Source organism: Aspergillus pseudotamarii (assembly GCF_009193445.1).
Source record: "Aspergillus pseudotamarii strain CBS 117625 unplaced genomic scaffold BDV38scaffold_34, whole genome shotgun sequence".
In the NCBI taxonomy this organism is placed as follows: domain Eukaryota; kingdom Fungi; phylum Ascomycota; class Eurotiomycetes; order Eurotiales; family Aspergillaceae; genus Aspergillus; species Aspergillus pseudotamarii.
This window is the reverse complement of record NW_022475048.1, coordinates 183201-200581: the sequence shown is the minus strand read 5'-3', so window position 1 is coordinate 200581 and position 17381 is coordinate 183201. Positions and strand designations below refer to the sequence as shown.

Genomic DNA, 17381 nt, shown 5'->3' with positions numbered 1-17381 from the left:
ATGATTTCTCTCGAGAAGCTTAGTCGAAGCCACGGTCACGCCAAGCCACAATGAGCGATCTGCATTGACTCTACACTCTATAGTCTATACTTATAATCTGTGCCTTTGAGCAAGGAGGGCGAGGCTGGCCATGCATGTAGATCGATAAACTATTTGTATATGAAACACATACGATGAACAACCTTGCATGGATGTCATGCTCGAGAAAGATGGAACGCCAAGGATCCAAATTTACTTAGTTGAGACATGTCTCTGCAATATTACGTCTGTCGATCGATCCACAGCTGAAGATAGCCACGAGTCGCCCCACCCATCCGTCTAATTCGATGATAACGGTGATCGTGGCTTGCTACCTAACTTAAATCCTACCGTCAGCTGCATGGTCTATCCTATAGTGTACTTTTAGATACTGTTCAATTGTAGAAGATGGGGATTTATCATTAGGTTCGACATGGACCTCTCTGGTTGTTGCTTACCATTCTCTATGAGTATGTGAGCTCTCAGCTAGGGATAGGCCCCACTGGGGTTTATTATTGGGGACTATCGCCATCCGTGGAATCTTTGGATATTGTCGCGAAATAGTGTGGCGGGACGATCAACACCCCTAGCGTTTGAACCCTGAGAGAGACGGGTATGTATCAAGCGAGGAGCAGGTCTCTCGGTAGCTTATGCTCTCCACCCATTGAATATCAAATTGCCCGAGTATGAGATGCGTTTGGCGGAGTTTATGGATCGGTATGCAGGTACACGTAAGACGCATTGGGAAATGAAATAGTTGCGTGGAAGTATCGCATTGAGTCAGAGATCGGTGTTGACTCATAAGGAGGGTAGTGTAGATCTTGCTACTTCTCAATATGAGCTCACATGTTTGCGAATTCCATGTACATCAAATTTCATGAGCGAGTTAGGAAATTCCCTAGGGCTCAACAGTGTCAGCATACATAATTATGTATCGCAAGCAAAGTAAGCAATGCATACACAACAGCTTTATACATTCACATGTGACTTTTTGGTCCCTGGATGACTCAGCTTGACTCTCAGGGCATCATGTGATTTATCAGTTCCATCACGTGCCACATCCCGCTGATAACGCATGAATTTTTTGGAGATCAACAAAATTCCCGCGGAGACAAAATAATCACCAGGAATTGCGAAATGGGAAAAGTTGCTCGAACCAAGCACAGCAGCGGTGCCAAAGGCCCGTACCAGAAGCCCGACCAGGGGCCACTGGGTAAAGCAGCATCTGCGATTTTCAAGTTCAACACCGACCTCGGTCAACATATTCTCAAGAATGGAGCGATCGCCGATGCCATTGTCGACAAGGCTAATATCCAGCAGGGCCAGACGGTTCTGGAAGTCGGTCCCGGTCCTGGTGTTTTAACGAACCGTATTCTCGCGAAGGCTAAGAAAGTGGTGGCAGTCGAAGTCGACCCTCGAATGGCTGCTGAACTCACCAAGAATGTACAAGGGACACCGGCGGAGAAGAAACTCCAGATTGTCCTCGGTGACTTTGTCAAGACGGATTTGAGCCAGTTGCCTCCGTTCCAGATTTGCATCAGTAATACCCCTTATCAGGTATGTGTGCTGTGTTTTTCCTGGGTGGATTGTTGATCGATATGAATGCGGGGCAGACAACTGACGATTTAATTACACGATAGATTTCTTCCCCGCTTATCTTCAAACTCCTCTCCATGCCTAATCCTCCCAAAATGTGCGTTCTGATGGTTCAGCGCGAATTCGCCCTCCGTCTTATTGCCCGGCCCGGAGATGCCTTATATTCTCGACTCTCGGTGAACGTGCAGTTCTTCTCGCGCGTCCAGCATATCATGAAGGTCGGCAAGAATAATTTCCGTCCTCCACCACAGGTCGAGTCCAGTGTGGTCCGAGTCGAGCCCAAGTCCGATCGTCCGGCGATCAGCTGGGACGAATGGGATGGTATGCTCCGTATATGCTTCGTGCGTAAGAACAAGACGCTGCGTGCGGGCTTCATGGGAAACAAGACGCGCGCCATGATTGAAAGAAACTGGATCACTTTTGCCACGATGTACCCGGAGAAGGTTACGCAGGCAGATATAGAATTCATGCTGGGTAATGGGGAGCCAGAGCCCATGGAGGACGTGGAAATGGATACCAACGACGCGGAAGCCGACGATGTCCCTGAGATGGACGAGGATGATATTCTAATGGGTGATATGGCGTTCGAAAAGAAGAATGTCCCGGAAATTCCCAAAGGAACTCTTCTGACTATCGGCAACAACAAGGTTTCTCGGATTATGGTGACCAAGTTAATACAGGCCAAGATTCAGCGCATCCTGGACCGGACTGAACTGGCCAATGCTCGTGCGCAGAAGTGCGACGAGAATGATTTCCTTCGTCTTCTTCACGCCTGCAATAAGGAGGGCATTCACTTCTCATAGTCCGGTGACGTTTCTGTGATAATTTGATTTTCGACGAGCAATGAGATTGGTATGTATGTGGGATGGGCACGCTGTTACGGGATAGCAGCCAGTTAGCGAGCACATTTTTTAGAGTTAATGATATCCTAAAAGTTTTTGATGAAGCAGTCAACTTTCAGTCTTGAAGTTATAGACTTGGGCACGGTCTAGAGCGAGCGAGGAGAGTTTATCATAGCCAAAGCTCTTTGTATACGAAATCGGGCGATGGATCCTACACGTAATGCGAGGAACAGAGGTTACATTCTTGTCACTAGATAATTGAAGAAAGATCCCCAAACCTGAACGTATCATAAGCAGCAATCGATCAATAGGGCTGAACACACACGTGACAGTCCTCAAAGGAATTTCTGAATAGCGACAGACATCAAGCTAAGCTCGTGCCATTTCTTGTGTAGTGGCCTGGCTTATTAGATACAGTCAGACATGAAATAGACCAGCCAGGATCAGAAGCTTTGATTGACAAGAATATACCCTGCGTGGTGGGCTGTATCACGCAGTCGTGGGGGACAATGCAGCCCTACAGCTGCAACTAGCTCTCTCCCTGGAACTTATCATAGAGGCAAATTCCCAAAAATGATAGCCATGCGCGGACCGGTTTCTATGACTTGGGGCACGAAGCAGTGATAATCTGGAAAAAAGGAGGACCGAGGTCCACGTCAAGTTCACTAGGAAGTGGCTCCCATCTCAAGTTGTCGAATCCAGCCTGAATAGCACATTCGTCGTGCAACCACGGTTCAAGCATATAGCAGAAGAAGGATATCGGATCCGTAGTGTCAAGAATAACTTGAGTGCGGGTTCCTTCTGTGACCCGCTCGAGCACTTTGTAAGTCACTCCTCCAAAGTGGTATTCCTGCCCACAGGCAGTTGTCTGTAGTATTTCGTAATTTGGAATGACTCCGACAAACCGCCCACCGGATTTCAGGCTGTGAAAGATGTTCTGCCACATCGCCAACAACTCCGTCTTGTTCTTGGCATAGTTCAAAAGCCAGACGCCTAGGACGAGATCAAATGTTCCCATGTTGAATGGCGCAATGCAATCTACAACATGGAATTCAGAGGGATCCTGTGCCCGGGTCTGAAGTCGTGCGTTGTCCACCATGGCCTTAGAGATATCCACGCCAACAACCTTCTTCGCTCCCAAGTCAATACTTTTTCTGGACCAGTACCCGGTTCCGCAGGCTAAGTCAAGCACCTCGAGGCCGTGAACCACACCAATTTGGCTTTTAAGGATGTCTTCTACTAGCCATAAACCAGGAAGATTGGTCACATCGTTGTAGCGCTGTCCGATCTTGTTGAATTGGAGAGGATCCATATCTCAGAACTGAGGGACAGGACCTGACTTCTGCCTATAAGCGGACTGCTTTGGAAATTGACAAAGTGCTGTCAAGCACTATAATCAATTATATCCAGTCAACCTGGGGAAGAGACAGCTCTGTAACCCTGACGTAATTGTGTGCGCTCACAAGATGGTTCCTTATAGGAAAACCTGGAAGATAGATGAATTTAGCTTTCGCCATGACAGCCTTGTGCGATGCGATAGAGTTTAAATATGACTTTGCCAGCAACCTAGTAACTCATCAATGCATAATACAGTGCCGTTCTTATCTAAAGCCGTGCGATGAGTTGTATATCTTTGGTTTTTTTTTTTTTTTATCGTATAGTCTTTGGTTGGAGTTTCCGTGGAGTGCAAGTGACAGCCATCGTCCGTTCGTGGAGCCGGAAGATCAAATTGCCTAACCAATGGAACCTAATTCATGGGTGCGACTTTTGTTAGTGAAGCGGCCGACCTGGTGGCTGAGCTTCCCCAAGCCATCTGCACCAGAGGGTGGTGTTGAGCCGGGTCTACTAAAAGTATTCTTTCTTCAAGGCGGGCTTCAGTAGCATCCTTACTGGAGATGAATAGAGAGCTGAACAACGACCTGGTAGAAGTAGTATTGGCACTAGCCCCCACTAACCTTACCCAAAAGTAAGCACTAATAATTCATAAATAAGCGCTAATTGAATCCTAGCACAGGACGTGGAAAAGATGAATTGTTGAGCACCTTGAAAGACGCTCCTTATTTATATCCCTGACATGTTAGTCATCAGGAGTCAGGGCTTTCGTTTGCTATATAAAACTCGACGTGTTTGCGGGAAGCTATGTACGAACAAGATAAATTCTTCCATTTACCTTTGGCATTCAATAGCAGTAAACAATCCAAATTGAACAGAATACGTGATTGGCCTTCCAAAATGGCAACACCACAGGAAAGACACCCAGAGCTGTTTAGACCTGTGAATAGCAAGTCCCCAAGAGGGATGAAGCGAACGGTACCTCTAGAATGCCTGTGTCTGGGGTTTAACCGGACGGGAACGGCGTGTAAGTCGAAGCCCGCATTCTTGGCATTCCCATGGAGGCCTGGTGTCTTCAGGGGAAGCGTGTTGCTGACCGAAACAAGCCATGTGCAATGCACTTGAGATACTGGGTCTACCATGCTGGCACTCCACCCAGTTCATGTCGACGCGATTTGGTGACCTCGAGATGTGGCAGGAGGCGGTGGATAGAAAGTTCTTCGGGGCAGGACCCAAATTCGGGCGCCAGGAGTTTGACCAGCTGCTGCATGACTTCGGGGCCGTCTCGTCCGACACCCCGGCGATTGCGTTTGCTGACGACCTAATCGAAGCGTATCCGGAGGCCAAGGTCGTGCTGGTCGAAAGAGATATCGGCTCGTGGTATGAAAGCTGGATGAACAGCGTGATTAAAAATACTTATGACCCGTTCGTCACGGTCATCTATCACATCGATCGCTTCTTCACTCATCCAATTGGGAGAATCCACAAAACAACTTTGCAGGGTTGGTTGGGAATATCTAATCCCCAGGATGCCTGCCGCAAGAGTAAAGCCAAGTACAGACAACACTACGAGCTCGTCCGGAGCATAACCCCCAACGACAGGCTGCTAGAGTACAAACTGTCGGATGGATGGGAGCCGCTGTGTGAGTTTCTAGGGAAACCAGTGCCGGACCAGCCCTTCCCCCGTCTTAATGAGAAGAAATGGCTCGATGAGAAAGTCCTGCTCGTGCTCTCTCAGGGAATGAAACGTTTGGCGTGGAAGGCTTTTCTTTACTTCCTGGGTCCGCTGATTTTTGCTGGGCTGATATACTGTGCAATGTAACGGCGTTGTATATCCTTCGTGAAGAAGCTCAGTCCCAGAAAACCAGTGTCCTTTGGTATATGTTTGTTACTCTTCATATACTCTGGAAAATAGGAAAGCATCCATCTAGCCCAGGCTCAGCGAGCAGATTAAAACGCACTTTAAAAATTGACATCTAAGTGCAAGCGATATGAATTAGTTAGGAGTTGATAATGCATAGAATGCTTCAATATTCTATCAACTAGTCGAATGAATGCCAACAGCTAGCCCGTGACGTCTTGACTGCCATTGAGATCGGTCTGAAAGTGCTCGAAGGTACCTTCACCGCGTGCATGGAGTCGCGTGTCGACGAGCTGCGTATCCAACACTACCCGCCTCTGTCCACTAGGTGACGGCCCCTGTGTCCTTCAAAACCAAGCAAGATGGCTTCCTGCCCGAGCGGTACACCATCGCGCTGTTTGCCAAAGCCGACCGCCACGCCAACATCGGCCCCCTGCCTCAGTTTATCACTACCGAGACGCCCCAGCGTTTCCCTGACCTCACTGCGTTAGATCTACATTACAAACGAGTTGGTCAGTTGTATGGCGCCAGGCCCAAAGCGCCCACGGCTGTTGTTTGATTCTGCGGTGGTCCTGTATCAAATAGTGTCTAGATTAGAGATGAGGCTCATACACCTGACATAACATCAATGGAAAGGAGTTGTTTACGCTGTATCGAGTCCCGTAACTAAGTAGTAGTGATGAGTGTTTTGATTTCAACCAGCATTAGATTAAGACCGGCGGTATTTCTGGTGAGAATGCCAAATTCAAAATTCGTCTAGGATGCGGACACCAGTTAGGCATGAGCAAGAATTAGCACACATGGCATGGATAGGACGGAAATCCTAGTCTGCGTTCAATTCCTATAATTGTTGTCTTATATTACCCCAATGCCTCCCCGCTCCTACTCCAACTCTCCCGATTTCCTGCCCCAATATCTCTTTTGTTCCTCCTTCATCTCCAACAGCTTCCTTGGTCGCGCAAATACGATTATAGAATCTAGCATGAAAGCTATCATACTCCTTGCAGAAGTGTAAAACGGAAGACTCGAGGCTTCCTCACAGACACCTATTGCTCCTGTCTCGCTTTGGATACACTGCTACCTACTCTTCTTCCCTATGGCACCTGCACAGCAACATGGAGGACATCAACAGGTGACAATACAACGAAATCGTGGCGAGGATGAAAATCCTGTTTCCGCAGGATGGCAAAATAGTATTGAAAATACAGAAAATCAAGCAAATGCCCAGAATCATTCCCCAACTGCAAGTAGTGCTTGGATTTTGGATCGGTTCTTCTGTTAAAGAGAGACACTAAGAGGAGAAATTATAAACAGGATACATCGGGAGAGTTAGACCCAACAAAACCTCTGACCTGGCTCATGCGCCAGAAGTGGGTTATCACGATAATTGCTTCGTGCTTCACACTCATCCCACCAGTCTCATCAACCATGGTTGCACCAGCCCTCGCGAACATGTCAGCGGATCTTGGTATCATAAATGCCGTGGTCTCTCAGCTCACATTCACAATTTTCATGCTTGCATACGCCATCGGGCCATTGCTTCTCGGTCCCTTATCTGAAACCATTGGACGATCGCCGGTTCTGCTAGCATCGAACGTGTTCTTTTTGGCCTGGACTCTAGGCTGTGGATTGGCAAGAAACAAGGCAGAATTGATTACTTTTAGATTCCTGGCAGGAATCGGTGGAAGTGTACCATTGGCCGTAGACGCTGGTGTGATCAGGTACTTTTCAATTGCAAGCCATCTTTAGGGTCACCGACTAATAGGGGAAAGCGATCTCTGGGCTCCAGGAGAACGCGGACAGGCAGTCGGTATACACAGCCTTGCGCCGCTCTTGAGTCCCGTCATCGGGCCCCTTGTCGGTGGTTGGATTACTGAGCGCACCACATGACGATGGATGTTTTATTCCACGAGCATTGCCGCAGGTGCTGCCGGAGTCGTCGGCTTTGTCTTTATACGCGAGACATATATACCAGTCTTGCTCAAACAGAGACAAGACCATGAGCCCCCTGAAGGAACCTCAGGCAGTAATACTAGCGAGTCTCTAGCGACGCGGTTACGATTGGCATCTGTTCGCCCCTTACATTTCTTTGTTACGGAACCTATCATTACGGTGGTCGCCATTTACATGGCTGCTGTGTTTGGTGTATTATACATCCTCCTCTCTACGTATCCCAAAGTCTGGACAGAAGAATACGACGAGAGCCCTGGCATTGGCGGCCTAAATTACATCTCTCTTGGTCTTGGCTATATACTCGGCTCCCAAATCAACGCCGGCAGCAGCGACGCCATATACCGTCGCCTCCAGGCGCGCAGAAATACTAATGTCCTGCAGAGAAGCTCAAAGGGGAGCCTGAGGTCCGGGTGCCCCCTATGTTCGTCAGCTCTGCCTTGATTCCTATTGGTATGTTTTGGTACGGGTGGAGCGTGCAGGCACATACACATTGGATTATGCCGAATGTGGGAAGTTTCATATTCTCCTTGAGATCGATCACTTGTATGTAGTCTATGCAGGCGTACGTCATTAATAGCTACGCAGAATATGCGGCGAGCGGTCTTGCAGCAGCTGTGCTGCTGAGAAATATTGCCGCATTTGGGATCCCTCTATTCGCACCATATATGTATGATTCATTGCACTATGGATGGGGCAACAGCGTGTTGGGATTTGCCAGTGTTGCTATTGGGATCCCATCACCATTCTTGTTTTGGATATATGAAAAGAAGATACGCGGGATGTCAAAGTTCGCAGTTCAATAAATCGTTCTGTTATCCAAGGCTGTGAAGGTTTAACTCAGCTGCTTGGTATTCTCAAAGGAAACACTCTACACTTATAACGATTAAGCTCGGATAAACCTGCATGGGAGTGTACAGCACCATATAAAAGCTGTATTACCTTGTACGTCCCTTCGTACTAGATTCGTGCTATTGATCTTACCCAACCTTGAAGCCTTGGTATTATAGAGAGGTGATGCCGTTCTAGTACTGCATTGAATTATCAATATAGATGACTTGGCCTTAGTACAAGGATGACGCTCCTATATTACCTGGGTTGGAGCTGGACATCAACAGACAACATCAAAGAATAGCAAATATGTATCAGCACAACTGGTATAATACCATTATACATTATACGAGGCCTCTCTATAGCAGGGATTATCTGGGACAAGAGGAAACTCTGATGATTCATCAAGAATGACTGCTGCTGGTCTGGAAACAAAGAAAAAGAATTGTCTTTCTTTTCCCCCGATCAAACTATCTATCATTGTATTCGTTTTACTCCTACAACAGTAGTTGCAAGTGCATCACCACGTCGGTAAAAAAAAAAAAGATGGCAGCCCGCTCGGTCAATCATGAGGAGCCTGAAGTTCACCATGTCCAATAGCTTACCACTCCAGTGGTTCAACGACCGCCTCGGCCCGGCTAACGGACTTGTCAAGCTCGGGGGTGGCATCGGTGCCACCGTCATGGCACTGGTTGTGCAGCAGCTCATCGATAAAGTCGGCATCGCCTGGACCTTCCGCGTCACGGCTTTGACCTCTCTGACTAGTGGGTTTCCGACTGCCCTGCTCATTAGGGAGAGGCGCCCCCCTCCTCCTCCACTATAAACATGTCCCTCTTCGGAAACCTGACCTTCTTCCTATTCATAGCCGGCTTCATTGGCATTTTCGCCCTTTGCGTCACTTTTTTCTTTCTGCCTACCGTCGCGACCTCGATCGGATTGTCGTCTGCGACTGCTGCGGCTGTCATGGCCTGCTATAACGCCTGCATGGCCGTGGGCCGTCTGGCCTCAGGCATCGCCTGCGATAAGCTCGGCTCCACAAATATGCTGCTACCATGGCTCTCAACGCCATCACTATGTTGGCGATCTGGTCCGTTGCATCCACCTTAGCTGTACTCATCGTCTTCGCCGCTCTAAATGGAATCGCAAAAGGGCCTTCTTCGTCACTATGCCGACAGCCATCGGAAGGCTACTGGGTCCACATGCAGCGCCTGCGGGCATAAGTATGGCCATCACCGGATGGAGCGTCGGCGACCTGCTGGGCAATCCGATTGCCGGCTTCTTGATCGCTGCCACGCATGCAGATCGTGCGAGTTCTATCGGGCCATATCGTGCGGCCATCTTATATGCAGGCGGAGCAGCAGCCGTTTCAACAGCTCTCGTTCTGGTCGCCCGGCTGAAAATGGATGCCAACCTTATCAAAAAGCTTTAACTCGCTCTTAGCTGAAGTTCTCCTACTATGGCGCATTAGCGCAACTCCATATCTTATATTTCTTACATCAGGTTATGATTCGTTCGGTTCAACGCAGTGTCTTTTGCTTCTCTGTTTACACTTTTAGCATCTACCCTCTATTCGATGACCTCAATTGGAGCACTGAGGTACTAGGGTCAATACCACTGTGTTGCTGCCCGGAGCTGCTGCTCGCTTCGACAAGTCTTGCGAAGAATATTTATAGTTGGCATAGACTGATTAGAAGTTTGGTAAATCTTATGAAGCTGTGGATGATCAAATCATGGTCTAGCTTATATCAATTTCAATTTGCTCCACGTTCATTCAATTCAACATCATACCTGTTTGGACTAAGGGGGGTAAAGGATATAGTATTATGTAGGACGATGGAAAGGTGGGCCCGGTTATTGGATTTTAGCAGTAGCTCTACGCCAATTACTTTTGGACCTACAGCCGCCCACTGAATATATTGAAGGAGTTCTGTCCGTATAACATAATAAATTATGTAACAGTCTGCCGTTTCCCCCTCCCATCATATGCCGTGTCTCATTGCCAAGTAGAGTAATGATTCAATGGACAGACCGTTTATGAATCAAAAGATGTTCTGATATGGCTTCACGCTTTACCCGTGCCATTTAATGTAGACCACCTATGGTTGCTAAATACTAGACTCGGATGCCAAATGCATGCTTACTGAAGGGGAGCAGTGAAGTTAGCTGTTAACCCTTGAAGAATGTGAAAGCGTAATTGCATCGTAATCTGAATGATAGATGACAGGTCTTCCTGTGTAGCCGTTGCCTTGGACAGACTGAGGTTGGGGATATATTGAGTCTGCTCCTGGTACTGGAATCGTGGACCACAGCTGGACGCCGCTCCATGGGAAGAACCAACGATCTTGAGCCCGAATTTGTTTATTCTGGTATGCATGAGGTGTCAGAACAATACACCGTCGAGCAGAAAGGCATCCTCAACTGATACAGGGCATTAGTTGGCTTCAGATGCTAGAGGATGAAGGTTGGTGATTCAATCGTCCCCACCGTCTTCTTAGACGTGTATGTTGTACTGGAACCAAAGGTTACCCGTTCCGTGTTGGAGGGTCCGCGATCATTCTATTAAATGAAAATTCGTAGTGTTTCTTGGGTTCAGCGGGGAACTTGTACTCTACTCTACCCCTTCATATATTTAAGAATTCTAGTTAAGATAGCATGGCCGTCGTATCGTCTTTTTATATATCTAAGATAAGAATAGTGAGAGTATGGTGAGGTCTATATCCAATCTGCTCTCTATTGTCATTGTTTATCTCAAACTATGTTAACAACGGTATCTTTTGTGGCCGCCCCAGAAAACAACTCGCTAAGTAAAGGGTCTCTTCGTGTTTGAGAATCAGTCTCTGTTGGATCAATTCCCTTCGGGATACAGCTCACTTCTAGAATAGTGGGGTGCCATGTTTTTAACGAGAACTTACCGCCAGAACGAGGGCCAACAAATCTGACAGCAATGTCTGTGGCGGCCCAGGACCATGATGGCGCAATCCAACATGTAGGTCTTGACACGGGATCATGAGCTACTCGCCACAAAAGAGCATGTAGTAGGCTTGGACGCGATATATCAACTAAAAAGTCTATTGTGTTCTTCTATGCTTGAGCGTCCGTCCTTGTTCGGCAGAAATTCATAATGATTATGACTATCAGATCAAGGGACTCCTTTACCAGGCTAGACGGATCCTCAACCGGGGGCACGGTATAAACTATTGCCTCCGGGCCAATTAAGAATTTCTAATAAGAAAAGGATCAAGAGCGAGAATAGCATTAATTTTTGAAGAAAGATTCTCTTGATTCAAGCCTTCACCCCGAATTGCTTCCAAAATATATACAGAATTGTCAATATGGGGGTATGGGACGGGCTATATTAGTGAAGTATAGGGGTCAACCGGCCCTCTCGGCTTCAAGCGGTTTCAAGCTCTATATAGTACATGATGCATAAAAAAATAGAATCCAAAGTGATATTCCATCTCACTGGCTTTCCCGCTCCTTTGATTCTGAATGGCATAAAGGCAAGGATGAATAGTGGAAGTCAATCCGCTTCTTCAGCTTGCTTTATAAAGAATTCCAAGACTTCGTGCCAGCCTTTTACCTATTCACCAGCATAGGCAATCTTGGAATGCAGCCCGTGCCCGGGTTTAAACACGGCACATTCTACCACTTTCCGAGACGGTCCACTCATCAGAGCCAACAGCCGTCAGCGCGTAGAAGATAGAGTTAGGGTCGTACTTGGCCTTGATTTCGCGGAGCTTGTCGTAGTTCTTGCCAAAGAATGCAGTCTTGAAGTCAGGCTGGCGGAAGTCGGCCTATAGATAAATTGGTGAGCATGTGTCAAGGCTGGGCGGGAATCAACGATTGAAAATAAAATTGTAGTCTTACCTCGTTCAAATAAGCGCCAGACTCCGGGGCTAATCTGCTGAAGGCAGGAACCAAGACCTCGGTCATCAATTTCTGCGCCTCAATCATTTTCTCTTGCTGGTTAAACTCCCAGCCGGTATACAAAAGCATGTGGGCAATTGCATTGCGCCATGCCGGGTTCACGGCGTTGTCGACATCGCCAGCGACTTCCTTTGACACCTTGAGACCCACATTGGTGAAGTTAGCACCCGTAGAGAGGATAGTCCGATAGGACTCGGTCAGGTCACGGTTAGTGCTGGTATTCTCGACGACAGACCGGGGGAGAAGCCAGCTGCCATACTGGCCCACTGCAATTTCAACGAGCGGCGCCTGGGCATTGAATTCGTCGAGGTAGGTGGGGAAGCTTTCTGCGTGATATTGATACTGGATACCAAGCGTCTTCAGTTCATTGAGGAATGGTTGAATGAGACTCTCGAGCTTCTCCAGGGGCATACCAGGTGCAACCATGGGGGAGAGAGAGAAGGAGACGTTGGTCATGAAGTTCAGACTCATGATCCCCTCATCCACGAAAGAAGGCAACTGAGCATTGTAAAACTCCACGGCTTTGTAGAACGTGTCGTCAGAAATGCCACTGGTGGTGAAGGTCAGGTTCAAGCCAGATACCTGACTATCTTGATGAGCCTTAGAGGTCATAGACCAGACAACACCATAGGTCCCACCACCGCCACCACTCAGTGCCCAGTAGAGATCACTGTTCTGAGTGCGGTTCGCGACGAGGAGCCTACCAGTACCGTCGATCACTTCCCACTCGAGAACCTGGTCCGCACCCAGTCCATACATCGAAGACAGGAGAGAGTGACCGCCTCCTTGACTATATCCGCCGGCAATACCGACCGAAGGGCACTCTCCACCTACCACGCGAAGCCCCAGCGCGTGCGCTGCCTCATAGGCCTCGAATCCTTGGACACCCGCACCGAGTTTGACAGCCTTTCCTGTATAATAATCGTCCTTCCAATCCTTGAATTCGATATCCTTAAGGTGGTGTGTCCAGACCGAAAGGGCACCTGCACCGGTGGATTTTCCGTTGTAGCTAAGATTCGTCAGTTCCCACCGGGTTGAACGCAGCTTCTGGCAAGTTCAGGGGGGCGTTACTCATGGCCGGTGTTACGAATAACAAAACGGATATTGTGCTCATTGGCAAATTGCAAAGTCTTGGCCACATGGGTAGGCGTGGAGACATTCACTGCGTATCGGACGAAATTACCCAGGGTACATGGCTTGGAAACAGGGTGGTATGGATCGCATGTGCCATTTGTGAACCATGGAGCCATCAGAGATGATGAGGATTGATAGCTGGTAGCTTGTTAATATTCTCTGATATTCCATTTCGTGGGGGAGGAATCTCAATCCAAGAACGTACTGATCCTCTGGCAAAAGCCAGTCGCTTTTCAAAGCTGCGCATTTCTTTTCATCGTAGTTGGGATCGTGGCATGAAGCTGCGAGAGGCACGGTGGCCACCAGACGTCCATCGACAGATTGGTTGAAAGCATTCCAAGTTGAAACTGATGGCCAGCAATCATCGCCAGGGAAACATCGGCAAGAGGAGCTGTCCGATGCCTCAATCGAGGGGGCAATGGCAAAAAGGCCAAGGACAGCCCCGAGTTTGAGGGTAGTCAAAGAAGGCATTGGGGAGTTGTGGTCTTGCCCGGTATTGCTTTGGCAAGGTTGAAAATTAAGGACGAGTGTCGAGGAGCCGTTTCGGTACTTAAGGCTCTCGGCTACACACGACTCAACATTCCGAGCTTGGGCACGTTCTCCTGACTAGCAAGCTAATGCCACTAATGCAGACGGAACATGGCCCAAACCCTTGCTAGTGAGATGATATTGGAACTCTAGGAATGCCTCGGCCCCACCACGAGGCGGTATTTGCCTAGTTGGAACTAGTACGGGGGGGTGAAGTTATGCTCGAGGTATGAATAATCAAGTTATTGCCGTTTACCAGGTTGAATTAAATTAAACGGCACAAGGGAAAAACATAGATCCCGGTTTGAGATTTGATATGCATGGAATATAACCACGTAGGGTTAACCCCGGCCAAGGGAACGGTTTCCCGCGATCTCATCTTAGTTTCTATCGCCTTACTAAACTTGGGATAACCAGTGGGTCTGTAGCTTTTGGCCCCCATGCCTCTCGAGATGGCGCCATTACGTGGCTCTGGGGGGAGGTGAAGATGTTAACACCTTCTCCGGCAAAAGTTTCCGGTCCATGCCCGTTTTTCCACCAAAATCCATGTGTTTATATGATAGTAATAGTATTAGGTTACAGGGCTGATTAAATGATTTATTTTCTATATCTATTTGACATCTAGGGCTTTCATGACAATTCGAGATAAATTCTTTTTTTTTTTCTTTTCAGGCTTTGTACTTATCACTACAATCTACTAGATATTAGATATATAATCATATATTTATTCAAAAATATAACAATTACAACATTTAGATAATTAATGAAATATATTTATTTCTGAAAATTGATTCTAGTATCATCGGTAGAAATCTAGTGAAAAATCATCAATGATTTTTTATTTCTATTTCTTTTTTTTTTTTTTTTTTTAGGGATTGCCGGTTGGACTTGATCTTTTTTTCCCTTTCCTTTTCTTTTCTTTTTTGCTTTCACTCTTTTTTTTTTTTTTTTTTTTTTTTTTTTTTTTTTTTTTTTTTTTTTTTTTTTTTTTTTTATTATATAAAAATAGGAGTTGAACGGAAACTTTTGCCAGGGTATTCCGAAGTTCTGCAGGTTTGCCATGCAGTCGGGAGCGAACTAGCATGACCTGCATTGATAGCTCCAAACTCTGTCATGTCGCCGAACTCGCCACTTGGGTCCAGAAAGATTCAGGGACCGTGGACTTATATCAGTCATAAAGTAGCCAAAAGCTTACTTTGAGGATCTCTCTCTTCTTTGTGCCCATTCTCCATCTCGCTCCCCTGGTATATCATCAACAGCAGCTACTATGGGGAGCATGACTGGGGTTATGCCTCCACCCCCCGGGGTGACGCCCGATTTCGACTATTCTAATCCTAAGAATTTTAAGAAGGAAATGATCATTTTTGGCATTGGGCTCTTTCTCAGCACCATATTATTGGCCATGCGCGTATTTACGCGGGCAGTTCTGTTGTCAAAGTTCGGATGGGACGATGGTATATACAGCCTCAATCCTCCTGGAAGAAACGTATCGAGTGGAATTGCTAAGCTCAATTAGTATCAATCATCATAGCCTGGGTAGGGAATATCGAGATGCCAGGATCGCTTCCGGTTTGCTAACGACGATGTCTTATGGAAATAAAGGTCCTCTCTCTAGCAACACAAATCGCGTGCATACGTATGTGATCTCCTGTTCCGGTCCCCTAAGATTCGGGACCATTCGCTGACCTGATCCGACCAGTGAGCTGCGTATATGGTGGAGCTGGAATCCATATGTGGAATGTGACCCCGGCCATGTTCGATGTCTATCAAAAGGTATCTGAAACAGTCCCTATCTCTTATCGACATCTGGTTAATAGGTTTCGTCCGCAAAGACTATCCTGGCCGCCGCCGTGATTTATCTGCCTGCCCTCGCATTCGCCAAAGTCGGCCTTATTATCCTCTATCACCGTATCATCAACAAGCAACGCGGCTATAAATGGGCGCTTCACATTATCTCGGGGATCATTTGCGCATATAGTATCGCTATTTCCTTGGCCTTGATCTTTGCGTGCAACCCCATTCAGAGGAGTTGGGACTCCTCGATCACACGGGGGTCTTGTATAGATCGGGCTGGCTTGTACATTGCAACGGCGGTCACCAATATCGTTTCGGACTTGGCTCTGATTTTGGTTCCTGTTCCGCTGGTGTTAGGCCTACAAATGCCGCGAATCCAAAAGGTTGGGCTTCTCGGCATGTTCATTGTTGGTTGCGGGTGAGTCCTTTCGTTGCTAGGCCCTGCTGATCACGATTTCCTCCGTGATAATCTAACAAAATCGTATCCAGGACGTTTATTACAAGCATATTGCGACTCACCACCTTGATTCCAACCCTTACGGCCACGGACGTTACATACGCAATAGCAGAGGCACAGCTGTGGATGTACGATTCCCTTTTTAACCTTTTCTTTCACCCTTTTCGAATAACGCGCAGAGCTCACACACCTCCCCTCGTCTATAGTTATGTCGAAGCGAACCTGATCATTATTTGTCCCTGTCTGCCATTCCTCCGACAGTTTCTGCGAGCCTATTCACCCGCCTGGATTGGTGAAGGCAGCAGCCGCGGCCGACGCTACGTCGGTTACTATGGTTCGACGGCGACTCCGCGCAGCCGTCGCAAGCAGGGCCTCACTCTTCTCCAGGATGACATCGCACTCGCCGAGAGCACGACAAGCACCCACAGCCATTCGCATATTGTCAAAGAGGTTCAGTGGCAGGTGACAGAAGAGCGCCGGGACGTGGAGTCGCCACCCAGTCTTGGTCTATCTCAGGAACCTCATGCACCTCATGGACTATAGCACATCGATTCAGGGGGTACCACCGATCTGGATTTCACCCCACAGATATCGTTTCATGGCCGAAACTACTGAATAGTTTCGCAGCCTCCCACTCGGGGCCCATGTTTGCGGCCAGAGGCGATGACATTGATCGGCGATAATAATAATCATCAACGCCAAGATCCGTCACCTCCTGGAACCGAAGTTCCAGTCAAGCCACCAGACGCCAGAGACCAGACTAAAAGTCTCTGGCGCAAAGCTACCAATGCAGCGAAAAACTCTTTTATATGCGTTACCCTCTCATTGGACGATCTTCTCCAGACTAGTTTTAGTTCAAAAGCCACATTACATAATAGCCCTGCGTCAAGGGAATAATATCAATACTATTGAATGGATATATGGGATTATGGGATTACATTCATGTCCGATCTGGGGCTATTTAGCGCGGGTGGCTGGTTTCGGAAATAGCCACTCAATTCAACTATGCCGATCATGCTAGTGGGCCCCGGGCAGGCCTGCTCGCTTCGCGTGGTCATTGGTTTTTGATTGAGAACCGTCTGCATTGGCCTTTAAAAGGATTCTCACCAGG

General features: G+C 47.7%; 7 protein-coding genes across 7 annotated transcripts; 5 read left to right on the top strand and 2 right to left on the bottom strand.

Annotated features, from left to right (window-relative positions):
• The first annotated feature begins 1116 nt into the window (after nt 1-1116).
• BDV38DRAFT_249580 (dimethyladenosine transferase) lies at nt 1117-2563 on the top strand. Its single transcript, XM_032054854.1, has 2 exons — nt 1117-1575; nt 1659-2563. Exons 1-2 carry the CDS (start codon nt 1156-1158, stop codon nt 2415-2417), a joined length of 1179 nt encoding a protein of 392 aa, XP_031912532.1. The 5' UTR covers nt 1117-1155; the 3' UTR covers nt 2418-2563.
• A 491-nt stretch (nt 2564-3054) lies between these two features.
• BDV38DRAFT_272058 (class I SAM-dependent methyltransferase) lies at nt 3055-3768 on the bottom strand (the record flags this gene model as incomplete). Its single annotated transcript, XM_032057422.1, has 1 exon — nt 3055-3768. The coding sequence occupies one exon, from the start codon at nt 3766-3768 to the stop codon at nt 3055-3057; it is 714 nt and encodes a 237-aa protein (XP_031912531.1).
• A 920-nt stretch (nt 3769-4688) lies between these two features.
• Nucleotides 4689-5707, top strand: BDV38DRAFT_293890 (sulfotransferase family protein; the record flags this gene model as incomplete). The annotated part of the gene is made up of 2 exons (XM_032062368.1): nt 4689-4815; nt 4895-5707. The coding sequence occupies 2 exons, from the start codon at nt 4689-4691 to the stop codon at nt 5608-5610; spliced, it is 843 nt and encodes a 280-aa protein (XP_031912530.1). The 3' UTR covers nt 5611-5707.
• Nucleotides 5708-6745: 1038 nt separating this feature from the next.
• On the top strand, nt 6746-8405 carry BDV38DRAFT_272056 (MFS transporter; the record flags this gene model as incomplete). Its single annotated transcript, XM_032057421.1, has 6 exons — nt 6746-6781; nt 6964-7370; nt 7422-7513; nt 7574-7945; nt 7984-8149; nt 8180-8405. 6 exons carry the CDS (start codon nt 6746-6748, stop codon nt 8403-8405), a joined length of 1299 nt encoding a protein of 432 aa, XP_031912529.1.
• A 614-nt stretch (nt 8406-9019) lies between these two features.
• On the top strand, nt 9020-9859 carry BDV38DRAFT_283952 (major facilitator superfamily domain-containing protein; the record flags this gene model as incomplete). Its single annotated transcript, XM_032060156.1, has 3 exons — nt 9020-9194; nt 9296-9521; nt 9580-9859. The coding sequence occupies 3 exons, from the start codon at nt 9020-9022 to the stop codon at nt 9857-9859; spliced, it is 681 nt and encodes a 226-aa protein (XP_031912528.1).
• A 2192-nt stretch (nt 9860-12051) lies between these two features.
• BDV38DRAFT_293888 (FAD-dependent oxidoreductase) lies at nt 12052-13967 on the bottom strand. Its single transcript, XM_032062367.1, has 4 exons — nt 13697-13967; nt 13429-13629; nt 12298-13366; nt 12052-12224 (listed from the first exon to the last, which is right to left on the bottom strand). Exons 1-4 carry the CDS (start codon nt 13960-13962, stop codon nt 12057-12059), a joined length of 1704 nt encoding a protein of 567 aa, XP_031912527.1. The 5' UTR covers nt 13963-13967; the 3' UTR covers nt 12052-12056.
• Nucleotides 13968-15403: 1436 nt separating this feature from the next.
• BDV38DRAFT_112452 (uncharacterized protein) lies at nt 15404-17101 on the top strand. The gene is made up of 4 exons (XM_032050991.1): nt 15404-15655; nt 15719-15792; nt 15852-16231; nt 16303-17101. Exons 1-4 carry the CDS (start codon nt 15610-15612, stop codon nt 16811-16813), a joined length of 1011 nt encoding a protein of 336 aa, XP_031912526.1. The 5' UTR covers nt 15404-15609; the 3' UTR covers nt 16814-17101.
• Nucleotides 17102-17381: the final 280 nt, after the last annotated feature.